Source organism: Hakea prostrata, chromosome 5 (genome assembly GCF_041222555.1).
Source record: "Hakea prostrata isolate BN-2017 chromosome 5, UWA_Hpros_2, whole genome shotgun sequence".
In the NCBI taxonomy this organism is placed as follows: domain Eukaryota; kingdom Viridiplantae; phylum Streptophyta; class Magnoliopsida; order Proteales; family Proteaceae; genus Hakea; species Hakea prostrata.
The window spans coordinates 34,137,121-34,157,195 of NC_142604.1; the positions used below are offsets into that span (position 1 = coordinate 34,137,121).

General features: G+C 37.4%; 1 protein-coding gene across 2 annotated transcripts in view; it reads right to left on the bottom strand.

The window, feature by feature from the left end:
* Window positions 1-4,576, bottom strand: part of LOC149015855 (uncharacterized) — a 36,420-nt gene extending 31,844 nt beyond the window's left edge. For both annotated transcript variants that reach the window (XR_016173516.1, XM_089156056.1), the window contains exons 1-4: window positions 4,292-4,576; window positions 762-889; window positions 404-475; window positions 213-326 (exon numbers count right to left, since the gene is read on the bottom strand). Coding sequence is in view for 1 of the 2 variants with exons in the window: in XM_089156056.1 (XP_089012182.1) it covers window positions 213-326; window positions 404-475; window positions 762-889; window positions 4,292-4,457 (480 nt within the window). In the remaining variant the exon portion in view is untranslated. The remainder of the gene's footprint in view (window positions 1-212; window positions 327-403; window positions 476-761; window positions 890-4,291) is intronic.
* Window positions 4,577-20,075: the final 15,499 nt, after the last annotated feature.

Here is a 20,075-nt window from a genome sequence, read left to right on the forward strand (position 1 = left end):
ATGAAAGGAATAAAAGATGAAAACAAAGTTCAAAGTTCGCTATACAACAAATCATGGTATAGTCCTCCTTAAAACTGAGATTGAACATATAGTCAAAAAGGATGTGTTAGATTTCGGTAGCAGCAGGCACTCAAATAGAATAAATGGTACAAGAATCTGCAGGCCCAAATATTACAGCCTCTATCGGCAATCAAACAATTCAAACTACTTACATTTTCCATTTTCATAACCAGTACATCAATTTTCTTTTCAGCTTCACCTGCTCGCAAATCCAGAGTATCTCTATTCTTTTTCTGTGCTTCGAGATCTCTTTTAAGCTTCTCAACCTGTGTTGAAGAATACAATCAAGGTAAACAATTAACTTAATGGAAGTTGTCATTGCATTCGTTCTTCCATAACTGACCTGCTTCTCAAGTTCGCCAGCCCGTGCATGTGCTTTACCCATCTTCTCCTCGACATCTACATTACCTTTTTTCTGACATAAGAAAAAAAAAAGCATTTCTAAAATGAAACCATAAAAAAAATGTAAATCCAACTGTCTGTCAAGACCTTAGAATCAAGCCACTAAAAGAATATTCCTTCTCATGCACTGGAGAGCATATAGATTCATCATCCAAACATTGTATGCATAAACTAAATAGTCATTACCCAAATGGGAAATCATAACTGCTAAAATTGAAATTGAATCACCAGTATTACACCCTACCCCAGAATGAAAAAAAATCTGTCAAGTTTATCTCAGGCCATGAGTGAAACACTACCTGGAGCAAGTCTATCTCATTTTGTAATGACAGAATGCCATCTGCCTTCTCTTGGATGGTCTTCTCCATCCGAGCAATGCTCTCATCCTTGCCCTTCAACTCTCGGGCTTTCTCTTCAAGGCTAGATTCTTCAAGTAAGACAGAATAAAAGTGACCATCGTTATGATTAGATCATTATCAGTGAATGGAAGAGCAGAAAGCACCAACATGGCAGACTGAGAACTGTACCTAACTAAAATATATTAAAAAAATAATAATAATAAATGATAAAAGAAAAAACTCCACGCGTATCTTCTTCCAAATAGAGTCCAATACTTACCATTGTAGTATGAGAACTTGCCAAGATCTTATATCTTTTTTTTTCCTCTTTTTTTTTTTTTTTTTTTTGGGGGGGGGGGGGGGAAGAGGGGCCAAGACTCCCCTTACGAGTCCTATCTCAATAATATCTGAGAAATCTAAATAATATCTCAGCAAGCTCTTGGAATTTTACTGGATGCTCCCACCCAACTCTGGCTTTAATTTCAACACACACACACACATACAAAACAAAAAAAAAAAGGTGCACCACTCAGCAAGATTGTGGTCTAATTCAGTTTTTTGTACCAAAGAGCAGGCCTCCAACGCTGGGTTCTCAAAGGAAAATAAAGTATATGGCATCTCCATGCATTGGGTGAACAAAGTAAAGAATCTTTTTTGCTCTTTAAAAGACAGTTTTACATCCATGAGTAAAGTTTGTGAAGAATGCAACAGGCCTAAGACTAGATATGGATAACCCAATCATCTCCTGCAAACCAAATCTAACAGTCATGGCCCAATTGATAAACTTGCCTCAGAGCTCCTTTTAGGAAAAAACAAAAGAAGGGGGGGCGGCACTACATCTTTTGCTTCTTCTAATCCTAACTAAGCTTCCAGAGAAAGCAGGGTAGGGATATGATATAACCCTCCCAAGACCCTATGATGTAAACTCCAAACACGCCCCCCCCCCAAGAGAATAAAAAAAGAGCCACAAGTAGCCATAGCTGTCACTAGACCCTTCAGCAACCCTTAGGGGTAGTTTGGTCTTTTCCTCTTAAATTTAATTAATTATTTATTATCTAGTTGGATTCTTTCTAATTAAAAGAGTCCTAGAGGACTCTTTATTACAGATTGTAAGTAAAGATTAGGAGTTTTGAGTCGTATATCTTTCTAGAAGTAGAACTCTCTAGTACTGCTGTAACAAATCAATTTTTTATCAACAATATTGCCAAGGATTTCTAACCAAGGAAGTACCAAGTGGGGTTCAATTAAGGGGAACCCTGCCGCATAAAGGCCAGTTCTCTTCTCCTGAATTCTTGATTGGTTCTTCATCACAAGCAGCAGCAGCAGCAGCAGCTTGCAGACCCCCTTCTTCTTCAAGATCAGCAAGTACCCATCCCCAACACCAAATCCCAACCCCAAGACCCCCTACAGCTCTCCCCTCTCTCCCCGTTACCTGCGGCAGAATTCTGGAAGGTTCTAAACCAGAAAACCCTTAGACTCATAGTCCATTCATTCTAAACCCTAAATTACAGCAAGAATATTCCCAGACTACCCCCAACAACCTTCAGTTGCACCCTCAGCCCTCTCCTGCCCCTTCAAACCCTAGAACTGGCCTCTCCCCCTAGCACAAATTCCAAACCCTAAATAGAAAACAAGATTGAAAGGAAAGAAAGAAAGAAAGGAAAGCAATATTTAATTAAGACTCCTAGAACAGCAACTTGCCTTCATTCCAATCAGTCCTAGACCTATCGAACCCTAGCCACAAGCTTCAAACCCATTCTCCCTTTGCCACAAGCCCTAAAACCCTAATCTTCCATTGCCGCAAGCCATAAAAACCCTACAGATCCCTGCTACTCAACTACAACAATGAAAACAAACTTCCCCCTTCTTGGTTTACATAACCTTGCAACAACGAAAAAGCCTCATATGCTAGGTATGCCCTTGGGTACACAATTAACTCCACTTTTCCTGAAAGAACCTAGAAGTAGCAAGGGGAGTTAAAAGGAAAGTGAAGTATATAATTTTTAAACCTAAGAGAGAAAATTTTGTAATCATTACACATGTGATTGTATAGATACTCAAGTTTCTTACCATATTTTGTAATGAATTGGATGAAAGAGATCTAAATATTTAACAACTGAATGTGGAATAACATTAAGTTAGTGACATGATCGATCCCCCATGATAATGATCACAGAAATTTCTATTTCAGGTCTGAAAACGCTCATGTCCCTTCCCTTTGATTTCACTTGACGCCAAATGTAGCCTTATGCCGGTTTCAGATCACCTTTGTCTCTTGTCTTGAGGGAAAAAAAGGTTGGCATTGCCTAAATACAACAGAATAAGTCCAAGAAAGTCTTTCTTTTCTGCAACCCTAATATTTCAAACTCAACCACATTCAAAACTTAAATAGAACCAACATGATATACTGAAAACTATAAATACCAATAGAGAGAAAAAAAAATTCAGTTTTTTTTTTTGGGCAGGGGGAAGGTGGGAGGGTGATGTACCATCCACCACTAGATAATGCAGGGGAGCGACATGACCACCATGCCAAAAGGCATAAATCTCATTCCACGATGCCAGCATGCAATATCTCGCTGGACCAATGCACATGCAGGGGGTCACGCTCTCCAACAGTGCATCGGCCCATTCAATACATGTAATTTATACCCAACACAAGCCCAATAAATAGATGACGATCACAATTTGACGATCACAATTTCCATGTACAAATATAAATTACGAATTTCTGATTTCTAAGATAGTGGTTAACTACTTATTTTCAGTCAAGAAAACAAAGCGAATGCAAGGGGATGGAAATGAAAATAAAGACAAAAAAACAACTTTTTATCCTATCTAAACGCAGCTTCGCATCCATGAAAACACGTCAAAACGGCTATAGCAGATAACCCAATCCTATTCAACGTCGTCCAACAGTCACAGCTCCTTCTTTTTAATTTCTTTGTTTGTTAATTCTCATACACATACACAATATGAACTCAAACCAAATCAAAATATCGCTTCTTTAATAAAGGAGCTTAATTCGGTTTCTATAAGCAGCTCGGCGTGCAGACAAAAAGCAAAAATTCTAGATTGGAATATGCCCAAGAATAGTATACAATAAAAGGAGAAGGCGGAAACATAAATGAAAAGCAAGAAAACAATCGGGCGGCACTTTTTTCCCCAAAATAAAGATCTTAATCATTCCAAAGAAGAAAGGCGAAACACTGATTCTTCCTGTACAGAAAAGGGGGCCAACGCCAAAATGAAGCCATAAATAAAAGCGTAAGTTTCTTTAGCCCAGAAACGTCCAAGTTCAATCAGACCTAAAACTTAAATACCCGAAAAGAAAATCAAAAAATCATCAAATCGAAATATTCAAAACAAGACAAGCTATCTCAGGTTCAGGAAGAGAAAATATAAAACGGTGAACATCAAGAATGGAAGTAAACAATATATAAACTGAAATTCATGAGAAATGTTAAAAAATAAAAAGTGCACGAACTAACCAAGAACAGAGATCTTGGCTTTGAGCTCCCCCAATTCGATCTTGAGAGACGAATCGATAACTTCCGGCGCAATATTTTCATCATGAATTTCGGCATCCGCAGTAGCTTTGGCGAAAACGAAGAACAACAACAACATCGAGAAAACTAGGAACTTCGAAGGCGCCATTACGGCCCAACAGAGCTCCTTCAAGGGATTTTGATTTCAGTTCTACTTCACAGAGGTCGTAGAAATCCGACGGAGATTGCAAAATAGAGGCCGAGAGGTTAAGAAGAGAACACAAGAGAGAGACTTAATTTTAAAAGACTTCCCGAGTCAGAACCAACCGATAGCTCCAATGAGGTTGTTCACCGACACGTGTAGGTAGAGCGAGAACGGTTAGTTTCGTAAATCTCGTTCTAGTGAAAAACCCAGCTGGCACGTGTTACGGCCGGCTGTCACTTGTAATTAGCACGATAAGGCCACCGCTTTGAACCTGAACTCGTTTCCTTACCAAAAAAAAAGAACCTGAAATAGTTTTCAGGGAAATTTTTGAGGTCTTCAATGTTCTTCCTAGTAAAGTAGTTAAGCCACCAACAACCAACTAGAAAATTTATTATTATTAATTTTTTGCATAAGAAATATTAATAATTACTATGATTGCTCATATTATTAAGGGACCATGCTCTATTTGTGGGTATGAGGGCACTAATTAATCATTGAACTACAATTTTCACTCTATTGGAGACAGGCTATATCGATGTCATCAACCTTAACTCTTTCATTATCTCCTTCATTTGCTTCAAAGAAGCTAGAGGGTCATTTCTAATTTAGAATGTCATATTTTCTTCTTTTAAATTTATTGTCATAAAATTTAGGTTTACATTTTATTAGTTCGTTGGTTTCTAGAAAAATGATGACCATGTTGATAGCTATTCTTAGGTTAAAAATGCATACCTCCTTTTCAACAGCACTCTTAGATCATAAACATAAAGTATGTACACCAAAGATTTCTCCAATGATGACTCCAAGAATGTTTCCATATTTCTTTTCTTAAACACTTAAGCAATATCTTAAGTTTTATATTTTCTTCCACTTCAAATTAACAAACCAAATGAAAATGTTTCTATATTTATCTTCTTAAACACTTGAAGATATTGTAAATATCTTAAGTTCTATATTTTCTACTTCTTCAAATTCACAAACCAAGTGATGGTCATTCATTACTTGTGGGACCTTCTTCCCTAGTCATTTTCATTCTACCAATGAAAATTCTATAATAATTTGCAAATTCAGATTGGCTAATGGTTCTCTAATAGCACTTGTTCATGTAAAGGTTTTTCTACTTCGATATGTATCGAGTCCTTGGAAAGTTAAAATAAGTGGGATGCTGTATTTTTAGGATTGAATCTCATATTTGAATGAACCTCGTAATTGTAAGAAAGTAGATATTACACTATTGTTGTCATTAGGACGTCTTGCGTAATCCATACTTTTCAATTTAAGTATCCATTTACCGAAAAAAATTTACACCATAGCTATTAAAGGAGACTAGAAATGGGGATATAAAATAAAAAATGAATAATAGATATAAATAGAACTCCTTTTTTAGGGTAAAATCAAAAAAACCTTTTTTTTTTCTGTGGGTCCAACTTCATTAATCAAAAGCATCCAAATGATATTTGCGTTCCTAAAAAAAAAAGGATTTACAATAAATGATGGTAGGGTAACCCACCACACTTTATATAGCTTATGTTTTTAGTAGTTGAAGCAATAAAATTTGTCCATACATTTAATATTATGCACCTCTATCTAAAGGATGTATAGTTATAGAAAAAAAGTATGGTTAAAATCATTGATCACATTAGGAGTAGCCCAGTCTGTAAAAGAAACAGAATAAGAGATCATAGAATGGAAATAGGAACTTCTAGGTGCGTTACAACATCGCTTTCCTTAAGACGTAATTCGCCCTCACACCAAGGTGCCATGAGATACTGCGAACCGTCTCTCAGGATACAAAGAAGCCCAACTTCGAGTTGAATCTCTCAAGTTTTGCTAAGCACTCGCAAAACTCAAGAACAGAGAAGACTTCGGGATTTTCGTATGTCTAGTTGTTGTGAAGCTAGAAGGTTTTTATAGACATTGAGGTGCCTCTACTGAACAGTTCATGACTCTGTTTGTATGGGTGCACCTCTCTATAGGGATACGAATGCTAACGTTCAAACATGAGCCGTCAGATCGTTCGGCCGCACGATCTAAAGGTCTATATTGAACCATCAAAACTATATTTATGGATCTACTTCCATCGCCCTAGATCTGCCGTTGATCAAAACACATGGTTCAGATCTGATCTCGCTCGAAGCGATGCAAACGTGTAAAATGCTAAGTGCGTGCGCCACAAACGCCTAAACAGCCCACGCCACGCCACGCGTGCGCATGCGCACTCGGATGGTATACCGTCCTCGCTCATACACTGCACACGCACTGGCGTGTCTCATTATTATAAATTAAAGTTAATAGGTGGTACCTATTAATTAACCTGGATTCCGACACCTCGGTTTCCAATGTGGGACTATATAATAAAACACTTTCCTAAAATAAATTAAGGAAAGTTTCCGCACTTACAAATCCAATAAAATGAAACATATTTTATTATATTAAAAATAATACAACACAATCAATAGATGTTGATGTGTTTTTTAAAGTCGCAATTATCAACAAGCAATTAAAGAAAATTTACAACTTGTATTCATAAAGTCAAACTCAAGTTGTAGGATTTTCATACTAAAATTCACACCTTAAAAAATCACAGTTTAACAAAGGTTTGAGTTGCTAATATATGATTTAAAGATTGAATTGCTAGAGCTACATCGAGTTTTGTCCCAACTAAACATAGAATTCATGTAAAAAGGGGCTCATTGAGCCTTTTTATAGTTTGAATGCTAATCTGATACACCAACCCTCATTCTCTACACGGGCTTGAGTCCGATAGTAAAATCACATTGCTAGAGCTATTTTGAGGAGATGTTTGACAAAATAAGTGATAGATAGTAATAGAAACAACTTTGAAACTTCATCAATGGGTAGTTGGTTTAATTGTTAGGTGAAAATTCAATGTGCATATAGGTAGTTACAATATATGGTTATAATATTGCTCAACTCATATTACATATACCTCATTACCATATATAGTAATTTAATTTGAAGAAACTATAAATGATCTTTTATATGAAATCATTCAAATTATAGTTATAACTATAGTTACTTATTAAAATATTTATTATATGAAAAATACAATCGATTGACGTGATGGTCAATGAAATAAAATAGGAATAATTACTATTGGCCCCTGTACTTTGATTTTTTTACTACTGTATTCCCTGTACTTTTCAAAATTACTAATCTAACCTTTAACTTTGTCTATAATTACTATTGCCCCCCTACCGTTACGTTCTGTTAGTTTACTGATGATGTGGCACCTTTATATTTTCTCAAAAACCCCAAAATACTCTTGTACTTATCTCTTTACTTATTTACCTTTTTGTCAAGTTATAGTAGTACCCTTAATTAACTATGGAGAAAAAAATAACTATAATCCGTTTTATTCTAAGAAAAAATCACCAAATACAGAAAAAATGATTGAATAAAACTCAAATAGAAACCAAAGAAGAAGGAAAATCGAATTCTAACTCAAATTGGAAACTGAATATCACCTAAAATATTTTCAAAATAAATGAAGTTTAGTGAAGGTGGGAAACCAAATCGGATTTGGATCTTGCCCATTTCTTTCATTCAAAATAACTAAAGCTGATTGAAGGCGGGAAACCAAATCGGATTTGATTTTGTCAATTTCATTAATTCAAAATAAATGAAGTTTAGGGTAAAATTGACATTTAATCTTGTTTTTATAAATGGGTAGCATCGTCTTTTGATTCTTAATTTTAATGAAGGGCAAATTAGACATTACATATTTAAACTTAATGGCTACTTAACACCGTTATAAGGAAGGGGGCAACAGTAATTTCGTAAAGAACAGGGTTTTATTAGTAATAAAAGCAAACTACAGGGGGGCAACAGTAATTATCCCAATAAAATAATATTAATCACGTGAAATTTTATCAAATTAATTGAAATTCAACTAACATGTCAACCAAAATAATTTTTTTTAATTTCACATCACAATGTTCAAATAAGAGAAAATATAATCATATCATATAGTATCCTATAAAAGTAGACATTTTCGTTTGTGGCAAATTTTTCATTGGACAAAATTATCATATTTCTTCTGCCAAAAAGATTTATTATATAGTTATTTATTTATTTAATAATTATATGAAAATTGTTCTTTAGAGTAAATTTATCAATTTGTTGATTTTTATTAAACAAAATTTTCCTATTTTCTATTTAAAAAGACTAATCATATAGTCATTAAAAACAAGGTAGTCTAACTTCTAAGAGACAAAATTGTTAATTAAAATTTACTTCACAATTAGTTAGACAAGTGAAGTCAAACGTGTTTTCTTGTATTTATTGTTACTAAGATTGATAATAAGGTAAATTATATTTTACATTTTTTTCTTCTTTTTCCTTTTACTATATTTTCTAGAATAATTTGAAAAATAGAAAGAAAATAAAAAATAACGTAAAAATCACAAATCAATACATTTAAACTTTATATTATTGAACAAGAGAAGGAAGTCTATCAAAATGAAAATCTTATTTTATTTTAAAATTAGAATGTAAGTTTGTATTTAGTTTAATGCAATTTACAAATTATTCAACTTTATGGCATTCTATAAAACAGTTAAACTCATCAAATGTATCATGATGTTGGCGAAAATATCGAGTCCTATTTGACTCAAATGATTTACAATGTAATCACATTATTTTAACTTGAATTTAATATAGATGGACTTTGTTTCCATAGTACATGTTTGAATTGAATATCCATTTGATTTATATTAACTTTGAAAATATCGACTATAGGTTGAAGTGTTGAACTCATGGGGGATTAAACAATTCACATAGGACACAAAATTTATAGTATTGTCAATTTAAAGGGACCACCAGCGGTCTTCTGTATTATTGAATGCAAAAAGAATAACTTTCTGTTTGTGAGTGGCATGAAATTTAGTTGAGCTATCTTTTACATCTTTTATAGGTTTGACCATTTGTCACATTAACGTTGGGAAGAGATTGTTTTAGGCTACAAAGACTTGACAAAATAATATATTCCTTTTATATATGATCAAACATTAGATTAGTGGTAGGATCTGATGAGGTATATCTCGGGTGGGTAAATGTTTGTTCTAACAATGAAGGCCATAAGTTTTGACTTTAGAGAAGACGAAAGCGCTCTCTTTTCCACAACAAGAAGTTATTACCAATTAGCTTGAGAGTTATGTAGTGTTCTATTATGGAATAGAAAGGCTAAAGCAAAACACAGTTGCAGAAGATTAAAAGTGACGATGGTGGAAAGAAATTAAAGGAGATCAAGTATTTGTCTATGTGATGGCTTCAAACTTTGGATTCATTTTTTAGAATATTAGGTAGCTAAGTTATTTTAAGACTAAGAATCTTACATTTTACAGAACAAATTATATATGTTAAAACTCAAAACCTAATGTAGCTACTCTACAAAGTCTTGATTCTTGGATTTTATATTGATATATTGACTATTTGACTTTGTTAGATGCATAGTTTCTAGACTTGAGCAACCAATCTAACTTTGGTTGACTTGTTGGTGCCTCTTCTTTTTTTATAGGTAGAAATGTATGTATTTAAACTTAAAACCATGATTATGCTTGCATCCAAGGTATACTTGTTGATGCTTGATATATAGGCTTGATGACTTCATGGTTGTCATCTATTAAAATTAAAGGTGTTAGCTCCATACTAAAATCATTTATCAAATCGGATCCATACCAAATTATACAAATAATGATATGAAGGAGTAATGCATTTGTGATATGGTATGATAATAGTATTGAAGTTGATGCCAATGGTACATAATGATACCATACTGTATAACAATTATTGAGTTCCACATATAATACAATGTTTAATAGTATTCAAACACTCAACATACACTTTTGATATGTTCGAGGAAAAAACTTTAAAAAAAAAATTCTCCCTTCTCAATCTATTCTACCAGAGACATTGAATTAAAAAATCACAATGTACAATTTGAATTGAAACATGCGCATGAAGAAAATTTTAAATTGAGTGCTTAGAAAGCAAATTAATGTAAAAATGTGGCATGTATTCAATAGGTGAGAGAAAATAATTTTTCCTTATTTTACATTCCGAGTTTGAAACTTTATCATCTTATCATAGTAAGAATTTCAATTGAGTGCTTGGAAGGCAAATTAATGTAAAAACGTGGCATATATTCAATAGGAAAGAAAATGGTATTTTCCTCATTTGACATTACAAGTTTGAAACCTTATCATCTTATCATCTCCATTATAATTTTGTAGTTTTTCAATTTGAATGTCTTATTAGATTGATATAATCAACCCTTTGTCCAATGCATTTTGTTAATATTTATAATCATTTAATTGTTTATATATATATATATATATATATATATATATATATATATATATATATATATATATATATATATATATATATATATATATATACACTATTATATAAAAGAATGTACTTCTTTTTTGTCGCAAATCCTTTTCTTGATTATTGTATCCCCTGTTTTTATTTAAATGACATATTTTTTGTATTAATCTTTTATCATTTTTATTCTTTTGTCTTACAAATTGTTGGTACCCTTTGTATTTTTTCTTTCAAATTTATAAAATAAAAATAGAAAAAAAATTCTTTTGTTTAAATTTTCCAATTTGTAAACATCATAAATGATATTTTGGTCTTATAAAATTTGTAAAATCCTATCTGAAAAGGAAACCAACAAATTTTATAGAAATAATAAGTCACAACTTTGGAAAAGAAGTTGAATAAAAACATCCAAACTTTTCTATTTTAAAAGTTTTTTCAAATTTTGGAAAAACAATTGTCTACCTATTTTTTAGAAATTATAAATCACAACTTAGGAAAATAAGTTGAATAAAATCTTCTTATAAATTCTATCATTCCTTCAACAATTTTTGTTTCCATTTTTTCTAATATAATCTTTGAGAAAGAATAACAATATATTGAGTGTTATAAATAATATTGATTGTGGATATCCATCACCCCTAAATAAATTATACTTCCAATTGAAGATCTCAACTCCCTCCGGATGTAATATTGGTGAAGATCACAGCCATCTCATTACACAATGTTGGCAATCAATATTTCCATTCTATGCACCTTCTATCTTGGGTGGCAATCTCTCCTTCCATATGAAGATCATCTTATTGTGTGTGAGAATCATATATTTTATTTCTTTGTAGATTTTGATATTACCATATCAGAGAAAATGCTAGTTCCATTATAAATATATAATGACTAACTCAATAGATGAACTGAACTTATCTTGTCTTTCTTCTTTGTATTCAATATCTTTTTTATTTTATAACATCGAGAAATTAACTAAGGGCCTGTTTGGTTACATGAGTCTGGAGATTTCAAATATCTAGAGATTTTAAATCTATTGAGTTATAATTTATAAAATTAGATGTTTGGTTGTGGAATGAAATCTATGGATTCATCCTAAAAAACATATTTGATCGACGTGATTTTTGTGAATGTGCAAATGTATAGTTTTTTTGAAATCTCTGGATTTCATCCCTTACCCATAAATCTACAGATTCATGTTTTTAGTGTAAAAAGGTGAATCTCTAGATTTCATGAATCTAGAAATTTTTACAACCAAACGGGTATAATTCTCAGATTCATGAATCCATAGATTTGAAATCTCTAGATTCATGTAACCAAACAGGCCCTAAAAGAATAAAAGAAATAGAGAAGAAGAAGATAATAATTAGGGAAAAAATATCTAGTCATACAAATTGTAACTTGATTATCTTATTCTTTGTTTTTATTTAGTTTTTTATTTAAATTTATAAAATCCAGGTAATTAATAATTACCGTTTAAGAAAAACAAAAATTTCAAAATTTTATGCCTTCCACGATTTTTTTTTCAATGAAATTCCAATCCTATTTATTGTTTCCCAATTTAACCCAAAAAAAAAAAAAAAAAAATCCTCATTGGTGTTTTAGTTCAATTTTCTTTTTTGAAAAAAAATAAAAATCATCAATGTGAAGCAATAGTTGGGAATGGTAAGTCTATTCTCTTCTAGAGGGACAATTGAATATGAATTAATCATGCTATTGTAGATATGGCTATGAAACTTATTCCAGTTGATTGGTTAGAAGAGATTGTACAGTCCAATGTGCAAACTAGTGAGAAGTTGTGGAATGACAAATTTATGAATTTTTTGTCTGATAATATCTGTCAACAGATTAAAGCATGTGCCCCCCCTTAAGAAGATAATGGCAGTGATAGGTTCATATGGAAGCATTCTCTAGATGAGCGATTCATTGTTCGCACAGCTTATGAAGCTATTTCAAATGAACAAATAATGCTGGCTCCTAATCTATACACAACAGCCTTCTGGGATGTGGTTTGGAATCTAAAACTACCGAGTAGATTGTGCTCATTTGCCTAGCTTGCAAGCAAAGATCTCCTCTTACCGAATGCTAGCAAAAAATATTTGAAACTCCAGGATGAAGATGGATGCAATTTTTGTAGTGCTAGGGTGGAAGACAATATACATGTCTTCCAAGACTGCGATTTTGTTATGGGTATATGGAATCAGTTGGTCCACCCGACTTGTCGAAATTCATTTTACACTTGTGATCAAACCTTTTGGTATGAACTTAACATTTGTGGAGAAGCTTCTAAATGGTATTCAAGATGGGCAGAGAAATTCGTCTGTGATACGGGAAGTTTATACCCAACCGGGTGTAACCCGGACTGATGAACAAGTCCCGACGTGCCATCTCTTTGGTACGTTCTCCCTATATCAGCGGGCTACGCTCGAGTGGGGCTCCGCCCCTAATCGGGACATAATCGATTGAGTTGACCAAAGCGCGCATCACGCTCAATAAATAAGGCAGTCATTTCCTATTAAGAAGGTCAACTCCATCAATGATTGCATGGAGCTAATGACAGAAAGGCGTAATCCCAGGAGATACGATAGCTCCTGTCGGGCGGACTTACCAAACACACATAAGGTAAGTTAATCAGTATAAGATAAGGGACTCGCCTCCTTGGTAAGCAATCCAATACACTCTGAGTATAATCTTGTGTAGCTTTTGCACGAGACCTCACTCTATTCATCATCTGACTTTGCCATCGGAGGCGGCTGCCCGGCACACAAGCCGGCCTGCATCTAACCTTTCTTGCAGGGCTCATCGTCCCGGATACGAGAGGAGGCTCAGTCGAATCCAGAGTATAATTGATCCGCATCAGTTTGGTGCCGTCTGTTCCATCAGAGATCCTGATGAACATTCGGGACAAGAGTTCTTTAAAGTGGCCCGGGAAGCTACGCTCACCACTGGAAGACCGGGATATGACAAAGTACTATCGATTCCACAAAGACTATGGCCACCACACAGATGGTTGTCGAATTCTAAAATTTGAGATAGAGAAGCTGATCCAGCAAGGTAAGCTTGGTCAGTATGTGAGGGACTCGGGAAAGTCCCGTACCTACTCCCCAGAATAAAAAAAGAGGGCCCGATCCCCTAGCCCGAAAGAAACCGTCAAAAAAGCAGACAAGGGAAAGGAGAAGGTGGATCCCGAAGAAACGCCTGTGTACGTGATCATGGGAGGCCCGACTATGGAATCAATCAGGAAGGCCAAGCAAAAGGCCTGGTTCGTGGGGGTTGTTCACTTGCCTAAAAAGAGGCGAAATTCAGCCTGTCCGGAACCCATAACTTTTACAGATGCAGATTTGGATGGAGTTATAGCACCTCATGATGATGCGATAATCATCAAGGTTAAAATAGATAATAGGGAAGTTCACCGAGTATTGGTTGACACGGGGTCATCCGTTGACCTTATCTCATATGAAGCTTTCAAAAGATTGAAATTGGCTGATGATTTGCTAACCCCTTCATCAACTCCATTATATGGTTTCGCAAGATCCTTTACAGTGGTTGAAGGAACGATCCATTTGGATCTCAAGATCGGAAAGTCACCCCGAGACACGCTGGGTCGGGTCAACTTCATGGTCGTAAAAGAGTTATCGGCATACAATGTGATCCTAGGACGTCCGACACTCAATGCGCTTGAGGCAGTCGTATCCCCTAAGCACATGAAATTGAAGTTCCCGACTGACGCTGGAGTAGGGGAATGCTGTTCAGATCAATCAGCTTCCCGCCAATGCTACACCAATTACTTGAAGGAAAAGCGGAGGCTAGAAAGTTCGGGAACTGCTCTGAATGTTGAAATCCGAGATGATCGGGACGAGGAAAGCATGCAGCAGGCAGAGCTCGTAGAAAAATTGGAAAGGATACAACTCAGTCAATCCCTTCCCGACAGAGGGACGTTCATCGTCTCGGAGCAACCTGAAAACTTCAAGAAAGAGCTTACTCAGTTCTTATGTGATAATGCATATATCTTCGCATGGTCGGCAAGTGACATGCCCGGGATTGACAGGCGGGTAGCAGAGCACAAACTCTGGATGCAGAAGGGTGCTACCCCGGTCATCCAAAGGCGAAGGAACTTCGCGATAGAGAAGCATGAAGCAATCAGGGTCGAGGTGGAGAAATTGGAGGAGTCGGGTTTCATAGAACCAATTGAATGCCCAACCTGGCTGGCCAATGTTGTAATGGTCAAAAAGGCAAATGGGAAATGGCGAATGTGTACCAACTACACAGATTTGAACAAAGCTTGCCCAAAGGATTGCTACCCTCTCCCGAGGATAGACCTCCTGATTGATGCAACTTCCGGGCATGAAGTCCTTAGTTTCATGGACGCGTACTCGGGGTATAACCAGATCTTGATGAGTCGAGAGGATGAAAAACATACTTCATTCATGATCGATCGAGAAAGCTATTACTACCGAGTAATGCCTTTTGGCTTAAAGACTGCAGGGGCTACTTATCAAAGAGCTGTCAACAAAATTTTCCGACGGCAGATCGGGAGGAACATGGAAGTTTACGTGGATGATATGCTCGTGAAAAGTCTAGTTCGGGCAAAGCATTTGGCAGACCTGGAGGAAACATTTGATGTACTGAGAACATATCAAGCGCATTTGGAGTCTCATCGGGGAAGTTTCTCGGGTTCATGGTTTCCCAAAGGGGAATAGAGGCCAACCCCGAGAAGATCCAGGCGCTGATCGAGATGACACCACCTGTCACAATAAAAGAGATCCAATGTTTGACAGGGAGAGTAGCCGCCTTGAACCGGTTTATTTCCCGCGCTGGAGAAAAGTGCAATTCCTTTTTTAAAGCATTAAAAACCACATCAAGTTCGGGAGCAATCACTTGGATAGAGGAATGCCAGCAGGCATTCGATCAACTGAAAATGTCGCTCGGGACAACACCTATTTTAGCCCGACCGGTAACCGGAGAAACTCTCACAGTTTACCTTGCTGTTTCACTAACTGCAGTTAGCGCTATACTTGTGAGAGGGGAAACAATTCAGAACCCGGTCTATTATGTGAGTCATGTACTAATAGACGCGGAAACATGGTACCCGGACGTTGATAAACAGGCTTTGGCACTCCTTGTAGCGTCACGAAAGCTAAGGCCTTATTTTCAGGCGCATCCAATAACAGTCCCGACCAACTTCCCATTAAAAAAGATACTTCAAGGGCCGATGTGGCCGGGAGAATGGTTGGGTGGTCGGTGAAACTTAGTGAATATCAGATCGAGTTCAAACCAAGGACGGCCATAAAAGCTCAGGTAATTTGGCCGATTTCATTGTAGAAAGCACCCTACCACAAAGGGAAAATCAAACAGTTGCAACTGAATCATCCGACTTGTGGATTCTACACGTTGACGGCTCGAGTAGTGTTTCCGGATCTGGAGCAGGCTTGACCCTCAGTAGCCCCGAGGACTTTATGATTAGCTATGCTATAAGATTCAATTTTCAGGCTTCAAATAATGAAGCTGAGTATGAAGCTGTCATAGCAGGATTACGTGTGGCCCGAGCGCTCAGAGTTCGGGAATTAGAAATAAGAAGTGATTCCCAACTAGTTGTCAACCAAATCAAGGGAGAATACGGAGCAAAGGATGAGAGAATGGCTAAGTATTTGGTCAAGGTTAGACAATTCCATACCTACTTCGATCGGGTAACATACCGACAGATACCCAGGAAGGAAAATGAAAAGGCAGATGAACTCTCCCTGCTATCCTTGGCAAATTACAAAAACTTGGACTCGGCAGTTTATATTGAAGAATTAAGCAGCCTGAGTATCCAGGAGATAGAAACCTTTGAAATCAATAATGAGCCCAACTGGGCAACACCTCTGGTTGAATACATTCGGGATGATGTTCTCCCAGCTGATCCGAAAGAAGCCAAAAGAATCGAAAACCAGGCGGCTTGGTTCACCATTATCGGGGAGCAGCTATATAGAAGGTCATTCACAGAGCCTCTCTTGAGATGTGTCGGACCATCTCGAGCACGCTATGCCCTAACAGAAATTCATGAGGGCATTTGTGGCGCACATATGGGCGGAAAGGCGTTGGCACAAAAGATATTACGCTCGGGCATATTCTGGCCTACCGTTCAAAAGGACGTTGTTGAATATGTTCGCAAATCTGAACAATGTCAAAAACATGCTAATGTCCCGAAGTTGCCAGCAGTTCCCATGATGCCCGTCTCGAACCCGACACCATTTGCAATGTGGGGAATGGACCTAGTCGATAAGCTACCGAAGGCTTCTAGAAATCGGGAATACATGGTAGTTGCAATAGACTACTTTACAAAATGGGTCGAAGCTGAACCATTATCTTCCATTACGGAAAAACAGATGGAAAAATTTTTCGAAGAAAAAGTTATATACAGGTTTGGGATACCTGCGATCTTGGTAATGGACAACGGAAAACAGTTTGAAGGAGCAGGATTCAAATCCTTCTGTAAACGGTACCACATAGAACATCGATTCGCCTCAGTTGCCTACCCTCAGAGTAATGGGCAAGTAGAAGTCACCAATAGAACACTTCTTGACGGGATCAAGAAGAGACTGGAGGATAATTGGGCGATGTGGGTCGAGGAGCTCCCGAGGGTTCTATGGTCTTACAAAACCACAGTACGAACCCTGACCGGAGAAACTCCTTCTGCCTGGCTTATGGAACTGAAGCCTTAGCTCCCGTAGAGGTGTTGGCCGGATCGTTACGATATGAAATTTTTGATGAAAGTCAGAATAACCAAGGCCTAAGGGAGAACTTAGACCTTTTATAAGAGGTCTGAACAAGGGCACAACAAAGGAATCGGTTGTATCAAAAAAGAGCAGCACAACACTATAATTCTCGGGTCAAAGGCCGAAGATACAGATCGGGAGATCTAGTGTTGAGACGAACTGGGGTCTCAGATCCAAGGAAAGTTAACTCCAACATGGGAAGGACCTTACTTGGTAGACAAAGAAACGAGGCCGGGAGCATACCGACTTAAAAATATAGAGACTGGGAAACCGATCGATCGTTCATGGAACTCCACCAATTTAAGAAGGTTCTATCAATAGCTCTCATTCTCATTGGGTCTATCTCGTTTACTTTTGCACCTTCGTTAAGGACTGGCACTTTTTAATAAAGTCAAGACTCGGGTGCGCCCGGTCTATTTGCGCCTTTTATAAGGACTTACATCTTTTCTAAAAAGATAATACAGATTCGGGTCCTTCCCGATTCACTATTTGCACCTCGAAAGAGGACTACATCTTTTCTTTAAAAGATAAAATTCATTCGAGGGCTTCCCGTTTGACTCTTTGCGCCTTTAAAAAGGACTACATCTTTTCTTTGAAAGGTAAAATTCATTCGGGTCCTTCCCGTTTGGTTATTTGTACCTTTTGAGGAATATGGTTTTTAACCGTTTGATTATCCTTCCCGACATATCACACGAGCTTTAACCTGAAGATGGCGCAAGATGAATAAGGCTATAACAACAAATTCCTTAATTCATTCATAAAAAGGGCTACATTGATCGGGTTATGTAGTTCAAAAACAAAGGAAGTTAGACAAAAAGCTGGAAAGTCTTCAGTCAATCTTTACGGAGGGGCTTCCGGGAAGGTTCTCTTCGTTAGTTGGCTCGATCACACCCTCGAGGGACTCCTGCATATCTGCAGCAGTATTCGTCGGGGAACCTCTGTCTCCCTCATCACCAAGAGTTTTCTCTGGATCATCATCTTCAAGATCTCCAGCCCCTTCTTGAGCTCTTGCTTCCTCCTCTTCTTTATCTTCTTCCTCTTCCGCTACTTCCTCGGGAGGGGGTTGAGGACGAGGATCAATATAATCAGTAGCAACAGGAAAGGGGAAGAATTCAAGTTCGGGAAGATCATCCGGTCAGGGCATCTTGAGCTTGTCGTATATTAGAGGATCCAAAAGTAACTTCAAGTCCGTGGGACGAGGGATTTCAGCCTGCTCCAATACCTTCTTGAAAGCTACACGTAATCCCCTCTTGAAGGCGGGAGTAGCAATGGCCAGAGAAAGTTTTCCGAACTCCTCGGTCCCAAAGTATTCCTCAAGAACATCCCGCCTGAAGACCTGCGCCCCCGAGGACTTTAGTTCTGCTAACTCATCCCTCAGCTGGGCATTCTCGTTCTTCTCAACTGCCAAGAGGGCTTCAGACGCCCTCAAGTCTTTGGTAACCTTCCCGATCTTCTCCTCGAGATCACTAACTTTTCCTTTGTATTTACCTTTGCTTTTGGAAAAGACGTCCCTCTCCTTCTTAAACTTGGCCGCTTTTTCTTCGGCCTCTTTCAACTTCTTCTCTGCCTCTTCTTTCTGAGTAATGGCAGTATTGGCCCAAACGTTTGACTCCCCATGGAGCTGCTTGGCCAGTGCTAATTGATTGGCTTGGTCCCGGGCCCTGCGAAGAGACTCTGAAAAGATATGGACCGCCCCGGCCACATATCTGAAGCAGAAGTGTTATGCAGAGTATAAAAAAGAGGAGGAAGGGGGCAAAAGAGAAACTTAAAGAGTTACCTAAATCCTTCTGCGAAAAATCTCCGAGATTTTTCAAGTACACCTGATCGGCATCATTAGTGGCTCGATTCAGCCATTGCTCGGCACATCCCGAGTCTCTAAAAACAGTGCCAAAGCCCTAATCTCCACCAGAGGGGGAAGGCACAATTTCACGAGTAGGTTCGTCGATACGAACCCGCTTTGGAAGACGAGGAATCCCGTCCCCCTTTCGTTTTTCAGCTCCCGAAGCAGGAGCTTTCTTCCTTGGACTCTTCTTAGTCCCGACTATTATAGCATCCGAAGAAGGCCGGCCCGTAGGGGCAGCAACCTTTGCTGGTACAGAACTTTGTGCAGGAGCCTTGGTTTTCAAAACCCCAGAGGATGAAGTTTTAGTGGTCGGCACAGGTTTTCTTCTTTTGGCCTCGTCCATCTTCCCGAGGGCCATGGCCAACAGATCATCTTTAGAAATGTTATGACTCACTGCAAAACAAAGAAGATATAATCAGGTCAGCACAACATGTACAGAAGAAAGCAATAAAAATAAAGGCTTACCTGGGGAAAATCCCCATTTCTGAAGGACGAGCTCATATTCCATGGAATAACCATGAACTGCGAACTCATCATCATCTACTTGATTAATGATCCCGACCCATCTTTCTTCGTCGGGATCCAGATCGACTGGGGAGTTCAACAACTCAATGTCTTCCTTAGACACTT